This window comes from Peromyscus leucopus, chromosome 12 (assembly GCF_004664715.2).
Source record: "Peromyscus leucopus breed LL Stock chromosome 12, UCI_PerLeu_2.1, whole genome shotgun sequence".
In the NCBI taxonomy this organism is placed as follows: domain Eukaryota; kingdom Metazoa; phylum Chordata; class Mammalia; order Rodentia; family Cricetidae; genus Peromyscus; species Peromyscus leucopus.
This window is the reverse complement of record NC_051073.1, coordinates 57,484,030-57,511,706: the sequence shown is the minus strand read 5'-3', so window position 1 is coordinate 57,511,706 and position 27,677 is coordinate 57,484,030. Positions and strand designations below refer to the sequence as shown.

General features: G+C 42.6%; 1 protein-coding gene across 1 annotated transcript; it reads right to left on the bottom strand.

Annotated features, from left to right (window-relative positions):
• Positions 1-892: 892 nt before the first annotated feature.
• Positions 893-27,677, bottom strand: Timmdc1 (translocase of inner mitochondrial membrane domain containing 1). The gene is made up of 8 exons (XM_028881595.2): positions 27,437-27,677; positions 23,305-23,470; positions 17,650-17,738; positions 16,621-16,688; positions 9,390-9,468; positions 4,180-4,290; positions 1,103-1,769; positions 893-913 (listed from the first exon to the last, which is right to left on the bottom strand). Exons 1-7 carry the CDS (start codon positions 27,628-27,630, stop codon positions 1,619-1,621), a joined length of 858 nt encoding a protein of 285 aa, XP_028737428.1. The 5' UTR covers positions 27,631-27,677; the 3' UTR covers positions 893-913; positions 1,103-1,618.

Below are 27,677 nucleotides of genomic sequence, written 5' to 3'. Positions count from 1 at the left end.
TCACTGGCCAAGTGCTTGCCGAGTATGGGCTGGACTCCAGGGTCATAAAACAGTTTTGGTGTAAGTCATACAGCCGCTACACTCCTGGCTGAAATGGAAAGTGGGTGCTTTGTGCCTGGAGGCCTTAGCTTTAGCTACTGCACTATGCTGTTCTTACAGTCCTTGCTTAAGAGTGGAACCAACTTCCCATGAGTGAGTACAACTCCCAATTCAAACGCTAGCATTTCTTCCCTCCATCTGATCTACAGGATGTATTCCAAGTCCACAGTGGATGCCCGCAGCTGTATACAGTCCAGGGTCCTCGACATGGCAGCAACACTCGCCTTTTCCCTTAAAGGGCGCACACACTGCAGCCCGTCTTAGTGCATGTGACCTGTGGGCAGCACTACTCATGCACTTGGGAGCCATTATTAAATGCCATTATTTTAACACAAGCACTGCCATCCCACATACTCGATTTGATAACCAAGACTAAGTGATAGACGGAGAGATAGATACAGAGTGGGGAACTCGAGACAAAGGAATATGTTCTGTCTCGGGAGGCGTAAGGTGAGAGTTCATCATCCAACCTAGAAAGGCACAAAACTTAAAAACCGATTGGTCCTGGCATCTTCCAATTAATATTTTCAGACCACAGTTAACTGTACGCAACTAAAACTGAAGAAAGCAAAACCAAAGACCAGAGAAGTGCTGCCCACGTTCAGTCTGTCTCCTCCCCCTGCCCAGAGCTGAAATCTGTAGGACGGCTTCTCTCGGGGAGCCAGCTCCTGGTGTAGGAGCCGAGCCTCTCCTGTACACTACAGCACAGATGTTCTGTCTGTAACGTGGGAAAGGAAATGAGGCGGACTTCGTCCTTAACAATACCCACCTGCTTCCATTGTGCGAAATCACATTCAAACGGCACACGAGTCGCCTTTTATTCTTTTTTTTTTTTTTTTTTTTTTTTTTTTTGGTTTTTCGAGACAGGGTTTCTCTGCGTAGCTTTGCGCCTTTCCTGGAGCTCACTTGGTAGCCCAGGCTGGCCTCGAACTCACAGAGATCCGCCTGGCTCTGCCTCCTGAGTGCTGGGATTAAAGGCATGCGCCACCACCGCCCGGCTCACCTTTTATTCTTAATAAACGGAAACCAAGTGCACTGAGGCCCACACTATTGGAAGGGCCCAAAAAAAGATGATTTCACAGGCCATTTCCTTTACCTAGTCCCTTTTCCTAAAAGACTGGAGAGTGAACAGGCAATCCAGAGAACCCAATTTTAGTCTTCTGGGAAGTATTTTACTTGTATAAAATCTAGCAAGATAGAGAAAATGCAAGTACTCAGATGGATCAACGATCAGTACAGCTAAGAAAATGTAAGCCAATTCTTTGGGTTGCTTTTTGGTTCTGTTGTGTTTTTGTGGGCACACATTTTTGAAGCAGGGTCTCATTCCGTAGCTCAAGCTGGCCTCACGCCATCTTCCTTTCTCAGCCTCCGAAGCCGTTGGGATTACAGTGTGTAGCAGCCAGCTGTGACTGCGTAATTCTTGATGTAAAGAGAGAAAAGGCAAGGGGCAGTCACGGCTACCACAGGTGACAAGGAGTGGCCCGGCCTTGGCATTCCTAGACTGTACACAGACCCCTCCTCAGTCCTGGTCTTGTTTATCTGGCGAAGAAGGGTTCCTAGGAAGGTTCATCAGCTCCTCGATTCTCTGAACATCTTCCTCAGGCCGAACCTTCTCTAGACCACTTTCTATCTCCTCAGGGAGGAGCTCGGTGACTTGCAGTTTTCTTTTCCTACAATCAAAGCATAAACACGTATCAAGCTCTGCTCCGGCACTTGTCCTTACAGAGACGTCAAAGGAAAGGGCAGCATCTGTCACAGCCTCCCTGCGTTGCCATGACGACTTAGGGGCTGCACTCGTACTGCAAAGCCTTCCTCCTCTCTCCCGCCCTGCTCCACTTTCAGCCTAACCATGACTTCCACAGCACCAAAACGGACACACTGCGCCCTGCACTTCTCCCCAGCGAGGAGTGGGGGCACACGCACCCTGCGCTGAAGCTAACCTTTCAACTGGGCCGTCCTCCTCCCCTTTGGACGCGGGCTGTGAGCCCGCCACTCTGCTCTCACCAGATCTGGTCTCCCCTCATCAAGACTGCGCACTGATGGTCTGGTGACGTCAGACAGGCAACCACAGACACGTATTTACGAAGAGGAGAATCTAACTCCTAAGAGATCAGTCCCTTTCCTAAATAGAAGCTTAGTATCTTTCTTTAACTATCAAGGCCACCTACATCTAAAGTCTCAACCCAATCAAATTTGACCATTTTTCTATCAAAACTCTGTGGCCAGTCTCTATATTTTGTTAGGACAATTTTAAAAACTGTCCTATTTCTCTATAGTATTTTCAAGCACAGAGGCTGACACATAAAAGTGACCTAGACATTTGAACTAACTCTTCTTAGAAATACCATACACATACTCGTGACAGATGCACTTATAATCTTTAATATTTTATTTCATGTTCATGGGTGTCTATATACCACATGACAGTCTGGTGCCAGAAGAGGGTATCAGGTTGCCCAAAATGGAATCGGACAACTGGGAGCTGCCATGTGGAGCTGGGAACCAAATCTAGGTCCCTGAGAGCAGCCAGTGCCATTTCTCCAGTTCCTACCTTCTAAACATTATTTCTCTTGGCTGAGGAATTCCTTCATTACTATATCTCACATCATTACTTTTGCCCATTCTCAAGGTTCTCCATTTTTAAATCACTGATGAACTTGTTTTCTTCTCTCTTCCTTTTTAAATTGGACTATAATCATTATTTGTTCCTATTTCCCCCAAATGTTAATTCTTTCATAATGTTCTGTATCATAACCAAATAGCCGATAACCTTCCCTTCCTAACCCATTTCCTAAAGCTTTGTTGTTGTTGTTGTTTTTTAAAAAAAAAAGGTTTGTTGGGCGGTGGTGGCGCACGCCTTTAATTCCAGCACTTGGGAGGCAGAGCCAGGTGGATCTCTGTGAGTTTGAGGCCAGCCTGGGCTACAGAGTGAGTTCCAGGACAGCCAGGGCTACACAGAAAAACTCTGTCTCAAAAAAAGGAGGAGGAGAAGGAGAAGGAGCAGCATGGACAGCAGATTTCCCCTCAGACACCCAGGAGCTGAACCCTGATAAACACTCACACTGGAGTGCTAGATGGCAGCGGCCAGTCAGGCTTACTCGGAGTCTATCCAGTCAGTCGTCAGTTTCTCCATCTCCCCTATCAAATGGAGAGTACTGAACCAGGCCTGTTGGTCCAGCCTGTAATCCCAACTCTCAGGAGGCTGACGAGAGAGGACCACAAGCTCAGAGGCCAGTCTGGACAACCTGGTGAGATACTGTCTCAAAATGAAAACTGAAAGGTGCCTGGAGATTTAGGTCAGTGGTAGAGTACTTGTCTAGCATTGAGAAGGTTCTAGTAAGTCTCCAGCACTGAAAAAGATATTGTATATGAATACATGGTATAAAACATTTTCACTTTGTGTGTATATGTGGGTGAGACTAAAGTCTTACTCCATAAACCAAGCTGACCTAGAACTCATGGTGATCACCCTGCCTCAGCGCCCTGACATTTTAAAAACAGAAGTATCTGACTACATCTCCCCCTGCAAGGCTCCAGGGAATATTGCAGAGGAGGGCAGACAGGATGTAAGAGCTGGAGGAACTAGGATGTCGTGAACACTGTTCCAGGCATGGACTGGCCACAGCTGTGACCTCACAGCTGTAATCCCGAAGTAAGACTTGCACACGGCTAGGCCTGCCAGCATTCCAGGGAGGGCTCAGGAGGCTCGGCCCGTGCCTGGGTATTATTTCTAGACAGTTTCTTCAGTTACAGAGCCTCTTGTAAGTTGGTCCTGCTCCTGCAAACAACTATTTATCCGTGTTCTTGTAGTAATTAAACCCACTGACTCACAAAAGGGAAAGGAAGGAAAAGAAGGACAGACAGACCTAAAGAAAGATCCTGATCAGATTAAAAATAAAATTAGTGTCTTTCATTTTTCCAGGCCCTTAATGAACCAGATTTAAAAGACCATACAGATTAAAAGAGTGGAAAGCCAGTCAACCGAACTCTTCTTTGAACTGAGTGGCAGTCGGGAGAGCCCCAGGGTCATACGTGGGCTGTGCTAGGAAGTCAGAGCAGCAGTCTTTGCACAGTCCTTACCACTCTTCCAGTTTCTGCTCACGGGAAGCCTTCTGGTCCTTCTGTCTCCTCTCCTGAACCGTCTCATCACAGTACTTCTGAAGTGCCATCAGCAGACCTCCCATAGGCGTGCTAAGGGGAAAACAGAATTCAAGGAGAAAGTCATTAGCGGCCGACACACAAGTATCCCTGCTCATCAACAGCAGAGCGCTTGCTCTCTGTCAGATACAGAAGCATCTGACCATTTAAACATCTCTTTCAAACAGATCAAAACACTGGGGCCATTTTCCTCCTAGGCCGAACAACAAAGAAAAACATTCACTGTAGCTTCCTCGACTGGTAGAAAACAGTAATAAATATAGAAATGGGTTCTTTAAAAAAAAAAATCACGAATAAGAAATAAACCAAGACAAAGGGGGAAATACATATTTATGACCAGTTCAATTAAGCTGCTGGAAACTGGAGGCTTCTCAGAAAGAAATGACTAGTTCATTCAGGATAGGACAAGACATGGGGTGGGGATGGTTTGTTGGGAGGGAGATGCTACTGGCTTTGAAGGACAGAGCCACCAAAATATCTTATATTCTAGAGTCTGCTAAGACTGGCAGCCGCTACATCACCAGTTATACATTAAAAGATACAATGCTGGAGAGATGGTGTTGTACTAAGAGTAATTACTGCTCTTGCAGAGGACCTAGGTTTGATTCACACTGCCTGTGACTCTGACTCCAAGGAACCTGATGCCTTGTTTCGGCCTCCGAGGGAACTAGGTATGAACTTAATGCACATAAATACATGCAGGCGCTCATATGTACACATAAAATAAAAATAAATGAGTCTTTTAAAAAGTCAAATAAAAAGAAACTTCTTTAGGGGCTGATAAAATGCTCGACATGCATGCATAAAGACTTGAGTTTGCATCCCCAGTACCCAAGTAGGAAGTCAGGTGTGGACTTGCTCCTACGCTGTCTAGCCAATCCGTGAGCCCCAGGTTCAGTGAGAGAGCCCATCTTAAAAAAGAAAGTGGATGGGGCTGAGGATGTAGCTTAGTGGTAAAATGCTTACTATCATGTGCAAGGCCCTAGGTCTGAACTCCAGTACCACAAAAAAATACAATAATAAGGTGGAAAGTGACTGAGGAAGACACCCAACACTATTTCTGGCCTCCACACCCATGAACACAAATGCACATGTATACAAAAGCACATTATATGCACAAAAGAAACTGATTTAGGTAATTATCATAGGGACAAACAGAAATTTTCCTTCCTGTGTCCTCAAGGAAAAAGTTTTGACTTTGATATAAGTCAAATTCTTTCTGGCTAGAACTTTAATAATCTCATTTAAAGATTTATTTTTTATTTTTTGCTAAGCAAAAGAAATCAAAAACTACATCAGCAGAATGGATAATGTCTCTCTCTCTCTGTCTCTCTCACACACACACACACACACACACACACACACACACACACACACACGGAGAGAGGGAATTATGCATCATTAAAAAGGAAACGATTACATGCTACAACATAAGTAAGTCTCAAGCATGCTATGCTGGGTGAGCTAAGGCAGTGACAGAAGGACTGTGACTCCCTCATTCAAATACTACATGGTTCCAGTGTGCACGTCAACAGGACAGAAAACGCAAAGTGGAAGGAAGGTTGCCACCAGCTGGGTGGAGTGGGAGGGAGAATTATAGTAATAATAAATACAGAGTTTCGGTGTAAGACAAAGCCATTTTGGAGGTGCTGTACAACAATATTTATATGCTTAACTCTTTAAAATGGCTAAAATGGGGGAAAGACAACAGGAGAGGAAGACCATTAAGAACAAAGTATTATAAAAATGTCATGTGTCACTCACACTAACTTTAAAAGTTAGTAAAACGGTCAATTGATAAATGTTATGGATATAGCCACAGTGAAAAATGCTTTTGCTGGGATGACCACCCAGCAGTTGACAGAGGGGTTACTAACTGCATACAGCCTGGGCTCTAGCGCCAGCGCTGCACTAAACCAGGAAAACTGAAAGCCCTGTGCTGCGGAAGTAGAGGAGGCAGGAGAAGTTCACTGTCAATCTTGGCTACACCAGCGGCTTAAGGCTAGCCTGAGCTGGTGACCCTACCTTGGAAATTGTTTTTCCCACTAGCTTCAACAATTTTCCCTTCAAACCAAACTGATATAGTAACACTACAAAAAAAAAAAAAAAAAAAAAAAAAAAAAAAAAACAAACAAACAACAACAAAAACAATGTTAGCAGTAGATTTTGACAAACCAAAATTATTAAATTGAAAAAAAAATTGCAAAATAAAATGTAAATCTAGCCAGGCATGGTGACTCATGACTATAACCTCAGCATTCAGAAAGTAGAAGATGATACAAGGTCAAGGCTAGCCTCGCCTTCAGAGCATCACATACCTGTCACCCTCCTGAAAAAGAAAACCATAACCTACAGTGTTACCCAAACCTGAAAAAGTGGGGTGGGGGTGGGGGCAAGTGAGAGGGAGGGTAACGCATTCAGAAGAGTGTCAACTAACGAAAAGAGAAGGGTGGCCAGAACTTCCTTCCTGTAACCAAGGAGCAGATGTGAACAGATTGTCAAACCCACTATGGGAAAGACAGCGGGAAAGGACGGCAGGAACGGTCACATGGTCTCACTCCACCTATCACCAGAAAGAACTGCCATGGGGGACTGACTAGAGAGCCGTGTAACCGTGTGACAGGGTGAGGCCAAAAGATTCCCCAATCTGCTGCCTTATAATCCCTCCACTGCTGGAACATGGTCCAAGAATGGAGTCATGTAAGTGAGCACTTGTGAGAAAACTAATAAATAAGTAAATAGATAAATAGACAAACAAACAAACAAATAAAGACAAAAGTCACGTGACCCCAGTTTCTTCAAAACACAAAACTATTCTTGAACTGTGTCTTCGTGCTCCTCCCAGGTACAGCAGAGAGGATTGAGTTTACTTCGGATTACTCACTATTGCACGCCACTATTATTCAACTGCCTCTCTGGAAAACCATGTTTTTGACACGTGTGGCTTGTCCTTGTGACTGCACACTTTACTCATGTGATTCCTCTTAACCCTCAGAGTATAAATTGCTGCTGCTCTGAATAAAGTTAGCTATTGCATGAGGCTTTAGTCTGCCTCATTTTTAGGCTCCATTCTCCCCAAGTCCTACCACCTCTAGAGTGGTAAACGCTCCACTATAACCATGAGGAGACAGTACACCTGCGATTTTACCACGCTGCATGGAAACACGGATTTGGGGGATTTGAATTAACCAGAAAGGAGATTATCTCGGTGAGCCCTTTAAAAACTGTTTCCTCTGGCTGCACAGAAGCAGAAGACCCGAAGTGTGAGGAGAAGTATTGCTATTCTAAACATGGATGGGCTTATGAGAAAGATGTGGGTAGTCTCTAGGAACAGAAAGGGAGTGTCCGGCTTCCAGTGAGGAAATACACACAGACCTATACAGTTTGACTCAGACCTATACAGTACATACCAGAGAGTGGTATAGCATATCACGTATAGTTTTAGTTTTATTGTTTATTTTGGGTTTGGTTTACTGCTTTTTTTTTTTTTTTTTTTTTTTTTTTTTTTTTTTTGAGACAAGTGCTCATGTAGCCCAAGCTGGCTATGTAGCCAAGGATGACCTTGAACTCCAGTCTTTATATCCTTAGTGCTGGAACTACAGGTGTATGCCACCATACAAAGCCCTACTTTTACTTTTTGGAGGCATACTGACTCCACAGTGCCTGCGATTTTATCTGTACCACCTTACACTCCCGCCAACAGCACGTGGGGGTTCCTTTCACCTCCATCCTTGCCAACAGACTAAAACTAACGTATCAAATATTTAAAGTTAACATTATTGTAAGGAGTATGTAATATGCCTCTTGATGTGATCTATACAAGGGCACAATTGTACTTACATAGCATCCCTGACAAAAACATTTAACCAAATCTAAAGCAAGAATAATCCAAGCAAACTGAGACCCACTCTGGGTACTGCTGTGCTGGCTGGAGGGCTTTGAATACAGGCTTTCTTTCACAGATGAGCTGACCACGTGTACCGTGGCACCTGTACTACGCGTTCACCCTAGCAGATGCATGCTGACATATTCAGGGGTGAGGTTTTATGAGGTCTCAAATGGTTTAACCAAAAAAAGGAAAGAAAGGAAGAATTAATGTATCTCATACATATACAGGGATATAAATAAAAAAATATGGCAAATGTCAGCAATTGGTGAATCCAAGTAAAAGTCACATGAGGTCTTTGAGTTGTGTTGTTTATGCATGCTGGGTAAATGCTCCGTCACTGAACTACATTCCCAGTCCTGATATGGGTCTTTACATAAGGTCTTTTTTTCCCCCCTGGGTTTTTCGAGACAGGGTTTTCTGTGTAGCCCTGGCTGTCTGGAACTTGCTCTGTAGACCAGGCTGGCCTTGAACTCAGAGACCTGCCTGCCTTTACCTCCTGAGTGCTGAGATTAAAGGTGTGCGCCACTGTGCCAGGCTTTGTAAGGTCTTAATATACTCATTAACCCAGCTTTTCTGTAGGTTTGAAAGTGTTCAAATTTTTAGCATTTTAGTTAGGGAAGAAAACTTCCAAATAAAATACGTATTCAGTTAAACAAAACAAATATAATTTTAAAATATTACAAAACACACATCCTACATGAACAATTTTCTGGTCATTTTTCTTGCTCCTTATGAATGTTTTTGTTCAAATTATAAGTAATTTCAGGTATTGGTGATATTGAAACATATTTTACCCAGTGGAAAAGGAATTTTGAATATACTTCCTATTTAACTCTACTAAGCTGTTCTTTACTATTTTAATTATACAGTAATAACTATAAATAAAACAAGTGGACAGTCAGAGCTGGGGATATGGCTCAGTGATAAAGAACATATTTTGTTCTTATAGAGGACCTGAGTTTTATTCCTAGCACCCATATCAGGCAGCTTATGACTGCCTGGAACTCCAACTCCAAAGGATCCAGCATATATACACAGACACACACATGGACACATAAATAATAAAAATACACATTTGCAATTTTTAAAAGCAGAGCATTTACTAGTATCTGGGTTCAATCTTCTCATACCCCCCCAATAAGGAACTGAACATCACATCATTATCAATACAGGACATACGTCCTTTAATGTCTCTGAGAACTAAACCTGTTCTTTATTTAGACCAAACCATGTTAACACTTACCCCAACAAAGCTCCAATTAGACCACCAGCCACCAGGCCTCGCATACCTAAGTTTACTCTGAAAAGACCTCCTGTGACAGCTATGTAAAAGGGGGGAAAAGGCAACATTAAGTCATCTTTAAATGCTAGACTTCTATTCTTTTACAGTAAGAACAAAGACCTCTAAGTGAGCTTTCTGAACCCATCATGAACAGTGTAGTGACAGCCATGAAGGAAATTTTCTGTCCACTCCAGTCAAAATAAGAAAATACTTTGTAAATATTTTAACATTTTAAATATCTTCAGTTTCACTGGGCAGTGGTAGCACATGGGAGGCAGAGGCAGGCAGATCTCTGAGTTTGAAGCCAGCCTGGTTTTTGGAGCAAGTTCTAGGACAGCCAGGGCTACACAGAGAAACCCTGTCTCAAAAATCAAAAACAAAAAACAAAACAAAACATAAATCCCCTCAGTCTCTCCTATGGCTCTCATACCATTCTACTTCATCTTTTTGCCCTTTTCCTCTTACACGTCGCCAGTTCATTTCACCTTCTCTCACATCTTTAGCCTCTTTCACATCTTTGAGGCAACTTTGTCCAAAATTAAGAGACAACAGCAACAACAACCCCTTCACTAGCCCCAGAAGATTAGGCCTTCTTCCAGCCTCACCCATCTGTCTGCCTGCTATACTGTGCACTCAGGCAGACCTGCAGAGCCGCAGTTGGCATACAGTGCCCCCTGGTGACCGACACAAGGGGTGCACCTCTTTCCACTAGAACTCCATTTCCTTTCTAAAAACATGTAATCCAGGATGTCTTCAAATGCAGTAGGGGGCTGAGAATGGCCTTGAACTTCTGGCCTCTACTTTCTGAGCGCGGACATTACAGCCTGCACTACACCTGGAGTCTATGGTGCTGAGGCACGAGCCCAGGGCTCCATGCATGCCAAGCAAGCATTCTACCAGCTGTGTTGAATACATTCCAGCTAGGCCCCTTCACTCCGCACTTTACAACAAATGCCATCTTAGGTGCTAAACACTTATAGGTGTTTAGTCTGTTAATGTTTCTATTTAACTATTATATATTCATTTAACATTTTTTCTAAATTAACAAGAACAAAAACCACTTTTAATCTCATTACTCAGAAACAATACACAGTCTTCCAAACAAAATATTTTTAAGAAACAAAATGAAGCCATGTTATATATATTAAACTTTTAATTTTCTCTGAATATATTATTAAATTCCATTACCATTAAATTTTATGTTTTCAATATTAAAGTTTCCCACAAGATTCTATTGCATTGACATACCACAAATTTTTATCTTAACACCAGTTTTCTATTTGTAAATATTTTAAATAAAGGCACTCCTGCACATGAATCTTTATCCATTTGATGGCTTCTTTAAGATGAACTCACAAAAATGAAATTTTGGGACAAGGGGTATGAACATCTTTACTTTAAAGATAACTTTTATTTCAGAATGTGAGTTTGGGAAGGATATGTATGGGCAGTACACCTGCTGTTAACTGCTGAGTCATCTCCAGGATCCAGGTGACATGGTTCTTCTTGGTTGCAAACTTGACTAGATCTGGAATTAACTAAAACGCCAAAATTGAGGTGCACACCTGTGAGGGATTTTTGCTTAACTGGAAATAGGAAGATCCATTCTAATCCAGATCTTTGCGGTGAGAACACACACCTTTAACCTGGCCCACACCTTCTGCTAGAGGCCTGTATAAGGACAAGAAGAAGGAAACCTGCTCTTTGCCTGCCTGCCTATGTCTGGCTAGCAAGTCCACTGACACTGGAGCCCACTTCTTTGAGATTCTGGCATATATCGAAGATCAGCTTAGACATCCAGCCTCATAGACTAACAACTATTGGATTCATGGCCCTTCTGTTCATAGGCAGCCATTGTTGGATTGGCTGGACCACAACAAATACCCTTTCTCTATATCTAGGAATATATTTGTTCTATAAGTTGTTACCCTAGAAGACACTGACTAATACACCAGGGTATGTACATTTTTAAGGCTTTGAACTTAAATTACTACACTGCTATTCAAAAAGGGTACACAAAGTTACTGCCAATTAAAAGTATGCAATTGTACACTCTTTTTTTTTTTTTTTTTTTTTTTTTTTGTGTAAGGGGCAATGAGGATCTTGTACAGCACAAACTGGCCTGGAACTCACTATGTAGCCCAAGCTGGCCTCAAATTTGTGATCCTTGTGCCTCATTAAAGGTATATAACCACATATGGATCTTCTGCACTCTGAGTTGATGTTCCCCATTTTCATAGGCTTTAAAAATGGCAGCTAACTTAAATTACACTTCTGTAACTAGTAGAAAAAGGTATGTTGCCAGGCGGCAGTGGTGCCTTTAATCCCAGCACTCAGGAGACAGAGCTAGGTGGATCTCTGTAAGTTCGAGGTGAGCCTGGTCTATAGAGCGAGATCCAGGACAGGCACCAAAACAACACAGAGAAATCCTATCTCAAAAAAACTACAAAAAAGAAAAAAAAAAGAAAAAGGAAAAGGTGTGTTATTAGTCACCTGTGTTACTTATGTGAGTTAAGTCATGTTTTTGTTTATCTCCAATCAAGATATCTTTTCTTTCTGATACACAGAGCTTTTACTGAGTACTATCTGAACACCTTATTACTCAGGGATCATTTTACATTTAATGTCTTCTGTAGTATTTTTATGTCGGTCAAAGCTGTTCATAATTTCCTGTAACTTAATTTTTATGTTTTAAAATATATACATAAACAAACATATATGTATATTTACACATCTTCCTACTCAGAAAGCCAATACACATACAGCTATATTTATCCCTAACGTTTCATCAATTTGTACTTAAGTGTTTTAATGAATCCTACATTTCATTCTATTAAATACTGTTGCAATTTGATTTCTTTCCACAAATTTAGTAACTGTCAGTCCTCTCTTCATGTATCTAATATATCACCATTAGTTTAGATAGACTGTACACTTAGTCTTTAGATCTGATTCTTTGAATTCTGTTCAACAGGTCTGCAAACAACCCCAGTATTCTATATATTGTAATTTTATGCATGTTTATTTTAGATGGAAAGATCCCCTAATTCTTTAGGTAAATCTTTTGCTAAGCTCATAAAATCTACATTTTAGACGGATATTATTAAGTTCTGTATTAAAACAAAAACAACTATAACTTTTATTTGATTGCTTTTCATTTAAAATTTAAGATGAAAAGGCCAGTTTAGTTTTTCTGGTGTGTAGAGGCGTGTTTGACAGCTCATCACAGGCTTTCCTATAGTACAGCCCCTCACAAAACTAGGCTGTCTGGAACCCCTGGCCATAGGACTGTTTACTTCATACCAAGAAGGCTGGGACGGCACCTACATCTGAACGCGGTGTGCACCAGACAGACTTCCAGGCTTCTGTGCTAAGGCCCATGGTCCTTATGAGCTTGTGTAAAGCAGAGTTGCGCATCAGCAGGGCCTGCGGTGGCTCCACGTGTGCTAAGTGTGTCCCCGACAGGGTCAAGCAGGATCTCCTTACTGAGGAGCACAAACTTTTCTTCTCTTTTTTTTTCCTTTTGGTTTTTCAAGACAGAGTTTCTCTGTGTAACCTTGGCTGTCGTAGAACGCACAGAGATCTGCATGTGTCTTCCTCCCAAGTGCTGAGATTAAAAATGGAGCTTTTTTAAGTCATAAAAGTCAAGGCTTGGTTAAAAAACAAAACAAAGCAAGCCAGTTTAAGTATGAACTGCACAGGAGTGAATCTCTGTGGTTACTTTTCTTGGAGTTTGCTGAACTTCTCAGATGGACAGACTGACATGTTCAAATTTGGAAAGCTAGTGTTTCTTTCCCAGATACTTTCCCTGCCTCCTCTCTCTTTCCTCTCTATCTGGTATTTCTATCACACGCTAGTGCACTCAATGTATGTTCCTCACTCTTAAAATTTTGTCCTTCCGAAGAAATGATCTCTACTGATCTACTTTCAAGTTCATTCAACTCTGTTCCTTAAAAAATTTTTTTGGGCTGGGTGGTGGTGGTGCATGACTTTAATCCCAGCACTCGGGAGGCAGAGGCAGGAGGATCTCTGAGTTTGAGGCCATCCTGGGTTACAGAGTGAGTTCCAGGATAGCCAGAGCTACACAGAGAAATCCTGTCTCAAAAAAAGAAACAACAAAAGCAAAGACAATTTTTTTCATACATACTATATAGCCCACACTGTACTCAAACTTGAGATACTCCTGTCTTTGACTTCCAGTTGCTGAGATTACAGATGTGAGCCACCATGCCTGGCAATTCCTTCCTCTGCTATCTTAAACCTATGGTTCAGTTCTTCTCCAGTAAAAATTTAAAAGTATTTTTATATGTGTACAAATGCACATTTGTATGGTGATGTTTTGTTTGTGCTTTAACAAATAAATCTTGCCTGGAGATCAGAGTGTGGAGCTAGCCACTAGTCAGCCATAGAGTCCAGGCAGTGGTGGCACACACCTTTAATCCCAGTAACTGGGAGGCAGAGGCAGACAGATCTCTGTGAGTTCAAGGCCATCCTGGGCTACACAAGATTGATCCAGTCTAATAAAGAAACAGAGGCAGGCAGTGGTAGCACACCTTTGATCCCAGCCCTTGGGATCTCACGCCTTTAATCTCAGCACTAGGGAGGTGGAGACAGGAAGTGATATGGCTGGGCGGAGAGAGGAATATAAGGCGGGAGGAGACAGGAGCTCAGCTCCTTTTCAGGATGAAGATTCAGTAGAGATCAATTAGGATTTGTGCTACACGTGTGTGTGTGTGTGTGTGTGTGTGTGTGTGTGTGTGCGCGCGCGCGCGCGCGCGCATTTCTGAGCATATGTACTGTGCACAGCATGTATGCAAAGTTCAAAGGACAACTTCAGGCATGGGTCCTCACTCTCCATTTAATTGAGACAAGGGTCTCTTTGTTGTCTTTCCACTCCTTACAGCAGGCTGGCTGGGCCCTAAAGCGTCTAAGGATTTTCTGTATCCCATCTCGCAATAGGAGTGTTGGAATTACAGATACTTGTGCTGTGTATCTGGCTCTTACATCAGTTCTGAGGATTTGAACTCAGTCCCTTACACTAACACGTAAGTGGTTTACCCACTGAGTCCCATCCCTAGCCGTCCAGTGAATTCTTAATCTCCATTACTGTGTTACTAACACCAGCTATTTTGGTTTGCTTACTTTAACATCTTCTATCTTTATCATTGCATTTTGATTTGGAATTATCTGAGTTCTTTTTTCAGCTCTTACCAACATAGTTTCCTTCTCCCTGTTGGGAATTTCCACCCCACCCCACATTTTCCCGTGTCTTATTGCTATTACTGTTGAATATCAACTTTTTCTCTTTTTGAGACAAAGGCTCATGTGGCTCAGGCTAGCCTCAAACTCTCTACATAGACAGGAATGAGCCTGAGTTTCTGATCTTCCTATCTCCATCTCCCAAGTGCTGGAATTACGGGCATGTGCTATGACTTCCAGCTCAAAAATGGACTCATAAAGCAATATATTGAACCGTGTCCCTCACATGGCTGAGGTTCTGCATTAGGTAGTGATTTGCCTAGATCAAATCTATGTCTTTTCCCAAAGAACACAGACACTGACTGATATCTGTCTTCCTGGGAAGAGTCAGCCAACAATTCCTCCTAAGTTTTAATTAAAGCTTCTACCCTTGGCCAACAAACCTGTCTGTGGCTTAGAAAATGCATTTAAACTTCAGTTTACATTATCTTTTCTAGCTTTTACTTTTTGTGTCCACAAGAACTCACATACAACCAAAGAAAAACAGCTTGTGAAGGCCCACATTAGTCTCTCCTGAGCACACACAGATCCCCATTATTGCCCTCTCTATATGGCAGTATTTTATTTGTGCTGAAATGTGATTTTATTTGTATGTTAATAAATAAAAGTGCTTGGGGGTCAGAGCTAATAGCAAGCCATAGCAGAAGTCTGGCAGTGGTAACACATGCCCTTAATCCTGATCACATGACAGGCAGATCTCTGTGTGTTCAAGGATACAGTCAGCATGGAGACACACACCTTTAATCTCAATACCAACCATAGAAGACCTGGAGGTCTGTACAGACGGGCAGTGACGAGGAGGTCATGTGGTTGGGTTTACAACCAATGAGAAGACAGAACAGAAAGTTAATAAAAAGACAGACACACAGGAAGTAGGCCTCTTTCTGAGGGGAAAGACGGCAGCGGCAGTGGGTGGTAAGAAGGCGGTCTTGGTCTCAGCTCTTGGCTACTGCTCTCTGACCTCTGGGGCTTTTAACTCTGCATTTGGCTCTGTGTTTCTTATTTAATAAAAGCATTTAGAATTTCATCTATATCTCTATTTGTTTCTGTTTTTATTTTATTTTTTTTAACATACAGAGTCTTCACATGCTGCTTGGGTTGGCCTTGAACTCGTGGGCTCAAATGATTCTCCTATCTCGGCCTCTCAAGCAGCTACCTCTGGTTTTATCGTCTCCTCAATAGCTCCATTGAAATCCAGCTCTGGTTTGCTAGTCTATGGCTCGCCCCAAATGAATCAAAACCTTAGGCTAGCTGTGTTAGAAGTCCCTGACTGCAACTGCTTTAAACAAGATATGGAATTTCCTGAGCTCTCTTCCAGAGTGTTCAAAGTGCAGGGATGACAGGCATCTGTCACCATACATGGCTCCTATGCTCTATTTTAATGCTTGTTTTAAATGGTGTGTCACCGCTAGAGGAAAAGAGCTTTAAATAAACCAAACTCTCACCCTGAGAAAACTGTCCTTCCTCCTTCTCATCCCAGTCTCACCCGAGCTCTTTTCCTTCCTTGTGTTTGGACCATCGCCCCGCTTCTGCAGAACATCTCCAGAGCTCTCCTCTCAATGCCCCCGTGAGCCCACCATCCTGCACAGTTTGCTCCTTCCTGTCTGCAGTGTCAGCTTAAGTGACCTGAAAGGCCTTCAGCAACCCTGTCCACATCAGATCCATGTTCCACCTATTTGCAACTTTCTGTCATAGGAGCTGGGTTTTTGGTTTTTTTTTTCCTCATGGGTAAAATCTAATGAAAGCAACGATCTTGTCTGCTTTAATAACCTACCGAGGGTCAACTATGAGTTATTTGTAAGCATATTATATATGAATATCAAAAAGGATATAGTGTGAAACCAATCAAAAAATCCCACAGTTCTGATTCATAAATCCTATATATTTAAGCCATACTTGAAATTAAAATGTGAACAAGAATAAAACATCTTACCTCCAGCAATGACAAAATGGCTCAAAGAATTTTTATTTCGATACACAGTTAGTCCAGTGTTCACTGTGCTGGGAAGAAGGGAGGAAAAAGAAAACATTCATTCAAAGTATATGCCATTCACCTTCCTGACTGCTTGCCTATCATGCACAAAGTCTGGGTTCAATCCCTGTACCACATCAGACTAGGCATCGTAGCTCATGTCTCTAATCCCAGCATTTGGGAACTGGAGGCAGGAGGATCAGAAATCTAAACTCATTCTCAGCTACACATCAAGTTCAAAGCCAGACTGGGCCACATGAGAATCTATCTTAAGAAAACAAAAACAAAACCCAGAAGCAACAACAAAAGTCCTGTATTTTAAAGCCTTGTTCTACTCCAGGCCCTTCAGTGTGTTCTAGACTAATATGCCTATGGGTTTTTAGGTAAACCTGGTAAAGAATGAAACAATAAAACCAAATTCCTAGAACAAATATTCATTCAGAAACAGCAACTTAGAAAAAAGGGCTCCACAGAATTTCCCTTTCTTCAAAACTTTAATTCCATTCTGGGCATGGTGGCACACTGTAATCCCAGGACATGGGAGGGTAAGATTTCAAGTTTGAGGGTAGCCTGGGCTATATAGTGAGTTCAAGTTCAGCCTGAGCTACATAGCAAGATATCCATCTCAAAAAATGAAAGAAAAAGAGAACTCCTACACCTGTTTTGACCCTAGCTGTAGAGCTCTATCATGGACACAGAACTAATACTGAACCATTTTCCTATGTACATACAAGTTATTAAGAAAGAGGCTTTCTGGGGTCAGTGGCATGGCTGTGTTGAGGGCACCGCTGCCAAGGCCTGACCTACGCTCAGTCCCCAGGCCTGACATGGAGAAAGGGGAACTGACTCCTCCAAGTTGTTCTCAGACTGCCACATCACACGTTTGAAGACAGCCTAGACTACACTGCGTTCTAGGTCAGCCTGAGATAGAGCAAGACACTGCCCTCCCCGACAAAAGATGAAGACGCTCTTGCACAGCTGAGAACTTACTTGAATATAGTCACAAACACTGCAGTTCTCCAGCTCCATCGCCAGCCATACCGAATGAAGCCCCTCGTGGCAGCTCGGTGTGCATTTTGCTAAAAATAATTTGTTAAAATGTTGTGAGGTTCCAAGATACTTTGACATTTTCGTTATTCTAAAACTGTACTGCAGAAATGACAGCTGCAAGTTACAGAAACGTAGAAAAAAAATTTCTAGAACTATCATTAAGTACTAACACTTGAGCAAAAGACTCGGGAGTCAGAGAGAAAAGGACTAAGAAGCTGTTGGCTCCGACCTGCTTGAGAGACAGCCCTATCTTCTCACGCACTGCTAGCTACATCCCTGACCCATGACGGTGAATACTGGAAGGGACTATCTGGCTGCACTGGCACCTGGCTACCAGAGCTACTTTTAACTCTGAGAAGCGGGTACTGTCACCATCAATGACCATTCACTGACGTCAACTACATGGTTTACATGCTCCAGTATGACTCCATTCACGGCAAGTTCCACAGCATGGTCTTGGCTCAGAGTGAGAAGAAACTTGTCATCAAAGGGAAGGCCATCTCCATATTCCAGGAGTGAGATGCTTTCAGTATCACATGAGGCGATGCTGGTAACAAATACACTGCAGAGTCTACTGGTGTATTCACTACTACAGAGAAGGCCAGGGCCCACTGGAAGGGTGGAGCCATACATACTGTTACCACCTCTGCCCCTTCTGATGATCCCATGCCCGTGGTAGATGTGAACCACACAAGTGTAACAACTCACTCAGGTCATGAACAGTGCCTCCTGTACCACTGACTGCTTACCCTACCCTCACCCTGGGCCAAGGTCATCCATGACAACTTCAGCATCATGGAAGGACTTCAACCAGTTTATTCTATTACTGCCTCCCAGATGACCATGGACAGCTCCTTTGGGAAACTATAGCATGATGGCTGTGGGGCGGCTCTGCAGCTACTGGTGTTGCCATGGTTGTGAGCAAGGTTGTATCAGAGCTCAGGGGAGCTTACTGACATGGCCTTCCAGGTTCCTACCTTCAGTAAGTCCAGCATGAATCTCATCTGCTGCCTGAAGAAAGCGGCCAAGTAAAATGGCATCAAGAAGTTAAATAGTTAAAAGTAGGTATCAGAAGCCACCCTAGAGGGCACACAGAGCTATATCAAATACCAGGTTATCTCCTGCATCTTTAACAGTGATACTGACTCTTCCACCTTAGAGGCTGAGGTCAGTGCCCTCAATGACTACTTTGTCAAGCTTATTTTCTGATATGATAACCAATTCAGCTAGGCAACAGAGTGATGGATCTGGCCCACCCGGCCTTCAAGGAGTATGAAGCCCCGGGAGTACCCATCCCAGCAAGAACACAAGAGGAAGAAGACGACCCTTGGCTTCTGGGCCTCAACTCAGCTCCTAATGCACTGAGCATCTCCCCTCAGTTTCCATCCCAGACTCCCAAAAGAAGTGGAGGGGCTTAGGGAATCCTACTAGTACCATCAGTAAAGTTCACTGTTGGGCTGGAGAGATGGCTCAACAATTAAGAACACTTGCCGCTCTTCCAGAGAACCTGGGTTCAGTTCCCAGAACCCACATGGTGGCTCACAAAAATCCATAACTCCAGTTCCAGGAGATCCAACACCCTCTTCTGACTTCTGCAGACAGCAGGCATGTCCATGGTACACACGCATGCACGCATGCAGGCAAAACACATATACACATTTTAAAAAATAATTTCACTGTAACCCTCACCTAAAAAAGAAAAAAGAAAAGAAAAGAAAAAGAAAAAAAGAAAGGCTCAAGAAGCTCTAGTTCCAGCCAGACACAGTGGCATACACCTGTGAGGCAGGCAGGTCTCTCTGAGTTCAAGGCCAGCCTGGTCTACAGAGTGAGTTCCAGGACAGCTAGGACTGTTTCACAGGAAACCCTGTCTTGAAAGACAACACAAAACAAAACAAAGAAGTGCTAGCTTCAACCAACCAGCCTGTCAGTTGAGCAGTAAACACAGTGATAGTTATAAAACTGAAACAGCAATGCTTCTTACATTCAAGAGAAATGTGTGAAAAGGAAAAAAAATATGCCGAAGAAATGCTTAATTAAAAGCAAGGATTAAAACAACATAGATATGGGAGGGAGAAGGAAAAATTTTTACTGATAATCCTTTATGCAAAAAAAAAAGATGCTGGCTCAGCCTAAAGGAGCTAGTCACTAAAGCCTGACAACCCAAGTCTGAGCCTCGGAACCCTCGGGAAAAGTGCTCAGCCTAAAGGAGCTAGTCACTAAAGCCCGACAACCCAAGTCTGAGTCGTGGGACCCTCGGGGGAAAAGCTGGATGCAGTGGCCCGCACTGAACTGAAGCGTGACTACAGTGAGATGGGAGGAAACAGGAGAGTCACCTAGAAAGTGGACGGCCTGCTAACCTAGAGTACACAGAGCAGTAGAGGAAACAAAAGTGACCTTGCCTCTTCAAGGTAGAGGTGACTCCCAACACTGTCCTCCCAACAGTCCACACACATACACAGACAAAAACTAAAAACATAATAAAAAACAGCTAACATATTACTTCGTTTACATTCTCCCCAGGAAAGTGCTTTACTTCTAACTAGAGCTTCAGTGGGAAGTTTACCACCCCTATCTTTCGGTGGGAAGGAATAACTTTAGAACAGAAGGGCATGCTGTCTGTCTCCACAGCACGTTTTCATCTATTAGCCTATCATACACCAGGTCTGCTATAACATGTGGTAAAATTTGTATTTGTGAGGACGATAAGAAAATACACCTGACGATCCTAACTCCTATATGATCTCGGGCAAGGCAAAATTTCTCTAAGAAGTATTAGTAAATATCACTACAGGGGCGAGGAGAGCTGGAGAGCTGGCTCAGCTACTAAGAGCACCTGCTGCTCTTGCAGAGGACCTCAGTTTGGTTCCCAGCACCCTTGCAGGGTAGCTCACAACTCTATAACTTCAGCTCAGGGGACCTCATGCTTTCCCCTGGCCTCTGCAGGCACCTATACTTACATGGTGCACACACACACACACACATGCACATGCACCATACACACACACACACTCACACACACACAAATTAAAAAATAAAATAAATCTTTAAAGAAAGTATCAGTATGAACTTATACTTTCAAAAGATAGGTGGCAATACTGACCGAGAGGTGTCTGAATGCACATACAGAGTATGATCTCTCTCTCTCTCTCTCTCTCTCTCTCTCTCTCTCTCTCTCTCTCTCTCTCTCTCTCTCTCACACACACACACACACACACACACACACACACACACACACTGGAACTCTGTCCAGTCTAAAAGCAGTAATACTCAGGAAGAGTAGAGTACACCAAGGACTCAGGTCTTGGTTTCTAAACACCAATCTTCCCTAAAAGAAATTCTAGTTCCACCAGAAGTGATAGAGCACATCTTAAATCTCAGCACTGGGGAGGCAAAGACAGGAGGATCTCTGTGAGTTCGAGTCCAGCCTGGTCTACAGAGCAAGATCCAGAACAGCCAGGACTATATAGGGAGACCTTGTCTAAAACAAAACCAAAACCAACTCTGAGTTGGCTACCTTCAAGAGCAGGAATAGAAGAGTAAAAGCTGAGCCAGCCAGGAATACTGTGAGCTGAAAGTCAGCCTGGACTACGAAGCAAGACCCTTCTTAAAAATAAAAAATCTCAAGGGCAGGGAACTACTAAAAGGGTTCCAGTTTTCCCAAATACAAGCCAACTGGAGTATTAAACCAAAGGACAGTAATGGAATATAACTCTACCGAATAAGTAAGAGATTCTGAGTACACACAGATAGAAACAAATTATAATAAGAATCATGCGCTTCACACCAACACTCTGGTCAGTGAGTGTTTTTTTATGTGAGCAGATCACATAAACTACGTGTTCCATCAGAAGATGGCCTATGAACTTGTAGGTGTCCCAGTTTGTGCAGTCCATTCTGAAACTCACACAATGACAAAATTACCCAACACGATTCTCAGAACAACTCATTATTACTTTTATTATTGTTATTATTTAATTAAATGGATGAGTTAATAAATATAATGGGGTAACTACTGCTACTTAGCACAACACTAACTAATAAATGTAAAAAAAAAATGCTAGAATTAGAAAAAGGCCATTGGACAATCATGACAGTAAAAACCATTTTGAGTAAGAATGAACTGAATTCTAAGAGCACAGGGTAGATGAAAATAGGATATTTACAAACTCTCAAGGTCTCTAATAAGAATCTGTAAAATACTTAGTTCTTTACAAGGAAAACAATAGTAATTTCATATTATAGGAACCTGGCTGATCTTATCTTACCCAAGTAACTAACAGTCAGAGAACAAATAGGATATGCTTCTCATACAAGGTACTGAAATATCAATTCTAGGGTACTCCTGCCAAAAACAAGTCTCTTCCCCTCCTGTCTGTCTGTCTTCATATGTGTGTAAGTGTGCCGCACCATTAAGAGGCTCCTTCTCACCATCCTGGGGATCAAGCTCAAAGGTTGTCCAGCTTGGCAGCAAGCATCTTTAGGCTCATAAATCAGATTTTGGTTTTTTTTTTTTTTTTTTTTTAGATAGCATTTCTCTGTGTAGCTCTGGCTGTCCTGGAACTTACTCTATAGACCAGGCTGGCCTCAAACTCAGAGATCCACCCAAATGGAGGGATTCTCTTCAGATCGTATAAATCTTTTGCCTTTCATAAATCTGAATTTTATCATGAGAAACTGTGGTGGATTGAAAGAAAACTGACCCCCAAAGGAAGTGGCACTACTAGCAGATGAAGTCTTGTTGGAGGAAGTGCGTCACTGTGGAGGTGGGCCTTGAGTTATCATGCTCAAGCCATGCCCACTGTCTCAGACCACTTCCTATTGCCTACATATCAAGATGTAAAACTCTCAGCTCCTTCTCCAGCACCTTATCTGCCTACATGCCACCATGTCCTACTATGATGATAATGAACGGAACCTCTGAATTATAAGCCTACCAATTAAATGTTTTCCTTTGTAAGAGTTGCCGTGGTCATGGTGTCTCTTCACAGCAATAGAAACCCTAAGACAGAAACTATCAAGCAAATCTGAACTGAGGGGCATTCTACAAATGGTCTATAATCTTTAAAACTGCCCAAGGGCAAGACTGACAGAGAAACTGTTTAAGATTAATAGATTCTAGCCGGACGGTGGTGGTGGCGGCGGCGGCGGTGGCGGCGGCGGCGGCGGCGGCGGCGGCAGCGCACGCCTTTAATCCCAGCACTCGAGAGGCAGAGGCAGGCAGATCTCTGTGAGTTCGAGGCCAGCCTGGGCTACCAAGTGAGTCCCAGGAAAGGCACAAAGCTACACAGAGAAACCCTGTCTCGAAAAACCATAAAAAAAAAAAAAAAAAAAAAAAAAAGATTAATGGATTCTAAAGAGGCATGAGGCAAATTCAATATGTAATCTACCATTAGATGCCAAACTAGAAAAAAATTATAATTGAAGAAACATAAAATTCATCTAGGTACTTTAGCATTAGTACCTCCATGGTATTAAGTATAGATCTAATTTCTTTACCCTGACATTCCAACATCCTCCCAACTCAAGACCTAACAAAAATGAAGTATAAAGAGAATAGTTAAACCGGTGTATCCCTATTAGCCCAGCAATACTCACCACAGCATCAAAGCGGTTATGATAAATCTCCGCTTGACTGTGCTCAATGTAGCGCTTTTTAGCATAAATAAAAGCAGGTATTCCTCCATATGCCCAGCCAATGATGCCTGCTGAAATAGCTGCTCTGCAGATATACTCAACATCCTTTGGAATTCTCTGCTGTTCACTAAAACACCAAAAAGAAAATGTTGTTGGGACATTATTCAAAACACTGCGCTCAGAATTATCCCAAATGCTTATACTACACTTTTTGCTATGGGAAGAACTGATTAAATCCTTTGATGCATTAAATAGTGCAGTTATATAAGAGCAGCACAAGCTGGGTGTAAGAATGGACACTTGTAATTACAGCATTCAGGAGGCTGAGTGCTGTGGGATGGTCTTTCTGTATGCTGTGAATATGTATTGCTATGATTGATTAATAAAGAAGCTGCTCTGGCCTATGGCAAGTCAGGTTATAGCCAGGCAGGAAATCAAAGAGAGAGACAAGAAGAAGAAAGGCAGGGGAGACACCAGCCTGCAGCCCAAGGAGCAACATGCCAGCAGTAAAGCCATGGGACACATGGCAAAACATAGATTAATAGAAATGGGTTAATTTAAGATATAAGAGCTAGCTGGTAAGAGGCCTGCCATAGGCCATACAGTTTGTAAGTAATATTAAGCCTCTGACTGATTATTTTATAAGCAGCTGTGGTACTGCAGGGCCTGGCAGGACCAGAGAAAACTTTTGACTACAGCTGAGGTAGGGGGAACCATGAGTTTGAAGCCAGCCTTTGCTACATAATGAAGCCCTGCTCTAAAAACAAAACAAACAAAATAACAATACATATATGTCTTAAACAAAAGCAATCTATGCTATTAGAAAACTACAATAGTAATTATTCTTGGGAAGAGAGGCACAAGGGGAGCTCCTGGGATACCGGTAACTGTTTCTGGTGTTGCTTGCATCGATATGCTCATCTATGAAAACTCATTAATAAGTACACTCAGGTATGCTTTTCTAAGTACACAACACAACCCAAGAAACAAAGAAAAACCTTTGAGTTGGATATAGATTAATACTTTCATTTCTAAATTCTAAGCTAATAAACATCTCATGAACTCATGAGATTTTTTAAGAGCAATATATAAAGTATGGATTTTAATCCTGAAACGTGGATTTTGAGATGTCAAAGCCAAGAGGCCAGAGCGATGGCTCAGTGGTTAAGAGTATTTGCTGTTGAGGACCCGGTTCAGTTCCCAGCACCCACATAAAGGTTCACACATGCCTGTAACTCCAATTCCAGGGCATCTGAGTCTTCTTGCCACCTTAGGTATGAAGCACCTACATAGATAGCGCCTACACATATATGTAAATATTCAAACACATGAAATAAAAAATAAATAAATAAATCTCTTTAAAAAAAAGAAGTCAAAATCCTTACTAAACTCAGGTTTTATAATATACTCAGATTGCAATGGAAGCTATCACAACGGCCCAGCCTACAGTCACCACGCTTGAGAGGCTGAGGCAGGAAAATCACTGAGCCCAGGAGTTCCAGGCCTGCCTGAAGACCACAATGAGAGCCATCTCTTCACTGAGAAAGCATCTCACATTGCCAGGGAACTTCTGATCCTCATGTCTTCACCTCAAGAGATGGCATTGCAGGCACGTGCCTCCATGCCCAGCTTTACAATCATAAAAGAAAAAAAAAGTACTGAGAAAATTTACTATGCAGTAGGCAGCACAGGCCAATCTAAAATAAGGAAGAACTGTTTATTTCAAATTATGCCTCTCAAATACATAAAAATAAGAACTTTAAGAGTTTCCAGAATACTCTTAAAATAGTTAAACAATACAGCACTCCTATAGTGATTCTCGGAAGTGAACCATTATTTAGATTACCAGCTTTCTTCTAAAAGTGTGTGATCCTAATTCTCAATCACCACACTCTTCCTTCTTGTACAAAAAGCTTAAAACTCTAGAAAAAAAAAAATCCTTACATTTACAAAATAGGAAAACTGCCATAATTTAAATTTTATGTATTTAAAAAATCATCTACATAAAAACTGATATACATTAAAACTCAGAAAAAAATATAAAAGGACTTAAAGTTTAACAAGCCAGGAGACAGTCATGCTTTGCCTCTTTGCTTAACCCTTTGTATAGTCCAACGACAGTAATATTTACATCAATTTTACGGCCATAAAGGCTCAAGCTGGAGTGTGGCAGTACACTCTTATAATCTCAGAACTTGGAAGGCAGAGGCAGAGGATAGGTCATTCTCAGCCACACAGGCATTTGAGGCTAACAACAGCTACGTGAGACCCTACCTCAAAGTCCCCCAAAAAAGAAAATTAAATAAATACGTCACAGTCGGTCCAAGCAGCTAAACAATGGTGAAAAGGTAGCAGGACTGAGTAATGGGATGGATCTAGGCATAGGAACAGTGGTGTTGTACTTTGGGATCTGCTAAGTAGCGTGCAGCCAGATCAATCGCTCTGAACCTTGGATTTCCCTCTCACATCATGGCTGAAAGCATAAAAATTGCATTAGATTATTTTTCAAGTTTCTTTTAGTGCCAGTATTCTGCAATTTATAATACTGGCCAAAATGACCATCCTCTGTGGGTCATGGTAGTGCATGCCTGTAATCCCAGCAACTGAGAGGTGGAAGCAGAAGTGTTATTATGATCTACACAGGTAGACTCTGCCTCAAAAAATAAAATAATAAATCTCTTACACACTACTTAAGATCTTTCAGAAATATACAAACTTTTGGAAGGGCCTTTGAGAAAAGCTGACTATTTCTTAAAACAAAGATGTTGAGAGGCTGGAGCAATGGCTCAGTATTCAGAGCATGTGTGCTCTTGCAGAGGGCCCAGATTCCATTTCCAGCACCCACACACATAGCAGCTCACATCGTCTGTAACTCCAGTTTCAGGGGATCTGACATTAGCAGGCACGGGGTACACAGACATACATGCGGCTAAAACATACACATAAAATAAAAATAATTTTTAAAGACAAAATTTAAAAAGGTTATGAACCTATTATAATTAAATACAAGTCTGCCAGCTCCCTTGCCCCAACTTATTTAATCAATTGATAACACAGTGTAGTATGGTAAATTACTTTATGAAAGGTAAACTCTCACCAGTAATAAATGAAGTTAAATAAATACTAGGTGAAAGTAATACAAAGAGTTACTCATTTGCTATTCACATTGTTTAATATCTAGCTTCTGAAAAGTGAGACAGATCTGGGAGTGTAGCTCCTATGGCAGAAGAGGTCTTAACGTTTGACCCCCCAGTAGCGCAAAAGAGAGAGGCTGAGCTCAGAAGCACAGGCCTGTGATCCCAGAATCTGGGAGGCTGAGAGAGGAATATTGATTTCAGTTCCAGGCCAGACTGGTCTACAGGTACAGCCAGGGTTACACAGCAAGACCCCGTCTCTAAAAGGGACAGGTCTGTGTTTTGGGGGTACTGAAGAGGTGACTCTGCAGTTAAGATCATGTACTGACCTTACAAAGGACCTGAGTTCAGTTCCCAGAACCCACATCTGCTGACTTGAAACTGCAGGTAACTCCAGATTCACCGGAATCTGATGGCTCTGGCCTACTACACTCATGTACACACACACCCCAAACAAACACACCTATACATACATAATTTTTAAAAATGGAGTTGGGAACACGGGGGCAGAGAGGAAGAGCAGAGGAGGGAGAACCATCGTCACTATTTTTAGTCTCTTGTGCAAAATAAAATAAAACTGACAATTCTCCTCCCCTCCACAACTCCCACTTGAGGTACACATAGGGCCACTACTGGCCAAGAAGGATCAAAGCTTGAGACCAAATGAAATATGAAAAAAATGTTAGTGTGGGCTTCTAAATATAGTTCCCAGTGATTACTACATGACAGTTACCGGATTGGTCCAATCTTTCTAATATATAAAATTAGGGTCCGATACTGTTTTAAGAGCGTGACTTGGAGTCGGACTCAAAAACACCAGCGTGTCAACCATCCACGGAAGGACACTACACGAGCAGGGCAGAGACAACTTTGAGCGTCACTCGGACCCCAGGCTGGGGCTCGCGCCGGGTGGCGGCGACCCCCGAGGAACCCTCCCCACACCCCCGAGGCATGTTTACTCTTTGACAAACAGCTGCCGGAGGCGGTCCCATCCGGATTCCGGGGAACCGGGTTCCGAGACATAGGGCTGCAGCTCCCGATCCTCCACAAAGCCCTGGGAATCCGCAGCCACAGCACCGGCAGCCAAGACTCGGGGCAGAGGACCCCAGGCCCGGCAAAGGAGGCTGCGGGGCGCGGGCCGCGGCGCCTCCATGGCGCCCTCCCACCCGCGGACAGACTCCCCCTGCCCCCGGGGCCGGC

What these genes read in the sequence shown, in the direction of transcription:
- Timmdc1 (XM_028881595.2), bottom strand. Translation starts at nt 27,630, where the DNA reads ATGGAGGCGCCGCGGCCCGCGCCCCGCAGCCTCCTTTGCCGGGCCTGG. An exon ending in GTGTTTGTGACTATATTCAA is followed by an intron (nt 16,689 to 17,649) that starts GTAAGTTCTCAG and finishes CCTTCTTCCCAG; the next exon opens with CACAGTGAACACTGGACTAA. An exon ending in CTAATTGGAGCTTTGTTGGG is followed by an intron (nt 4,291 to 9,389) that starts GTAAGTGTTAAC and finishes TTTTCCCCTTAG; the next exon opens with CACGCCTATGGGAGGTCTGC.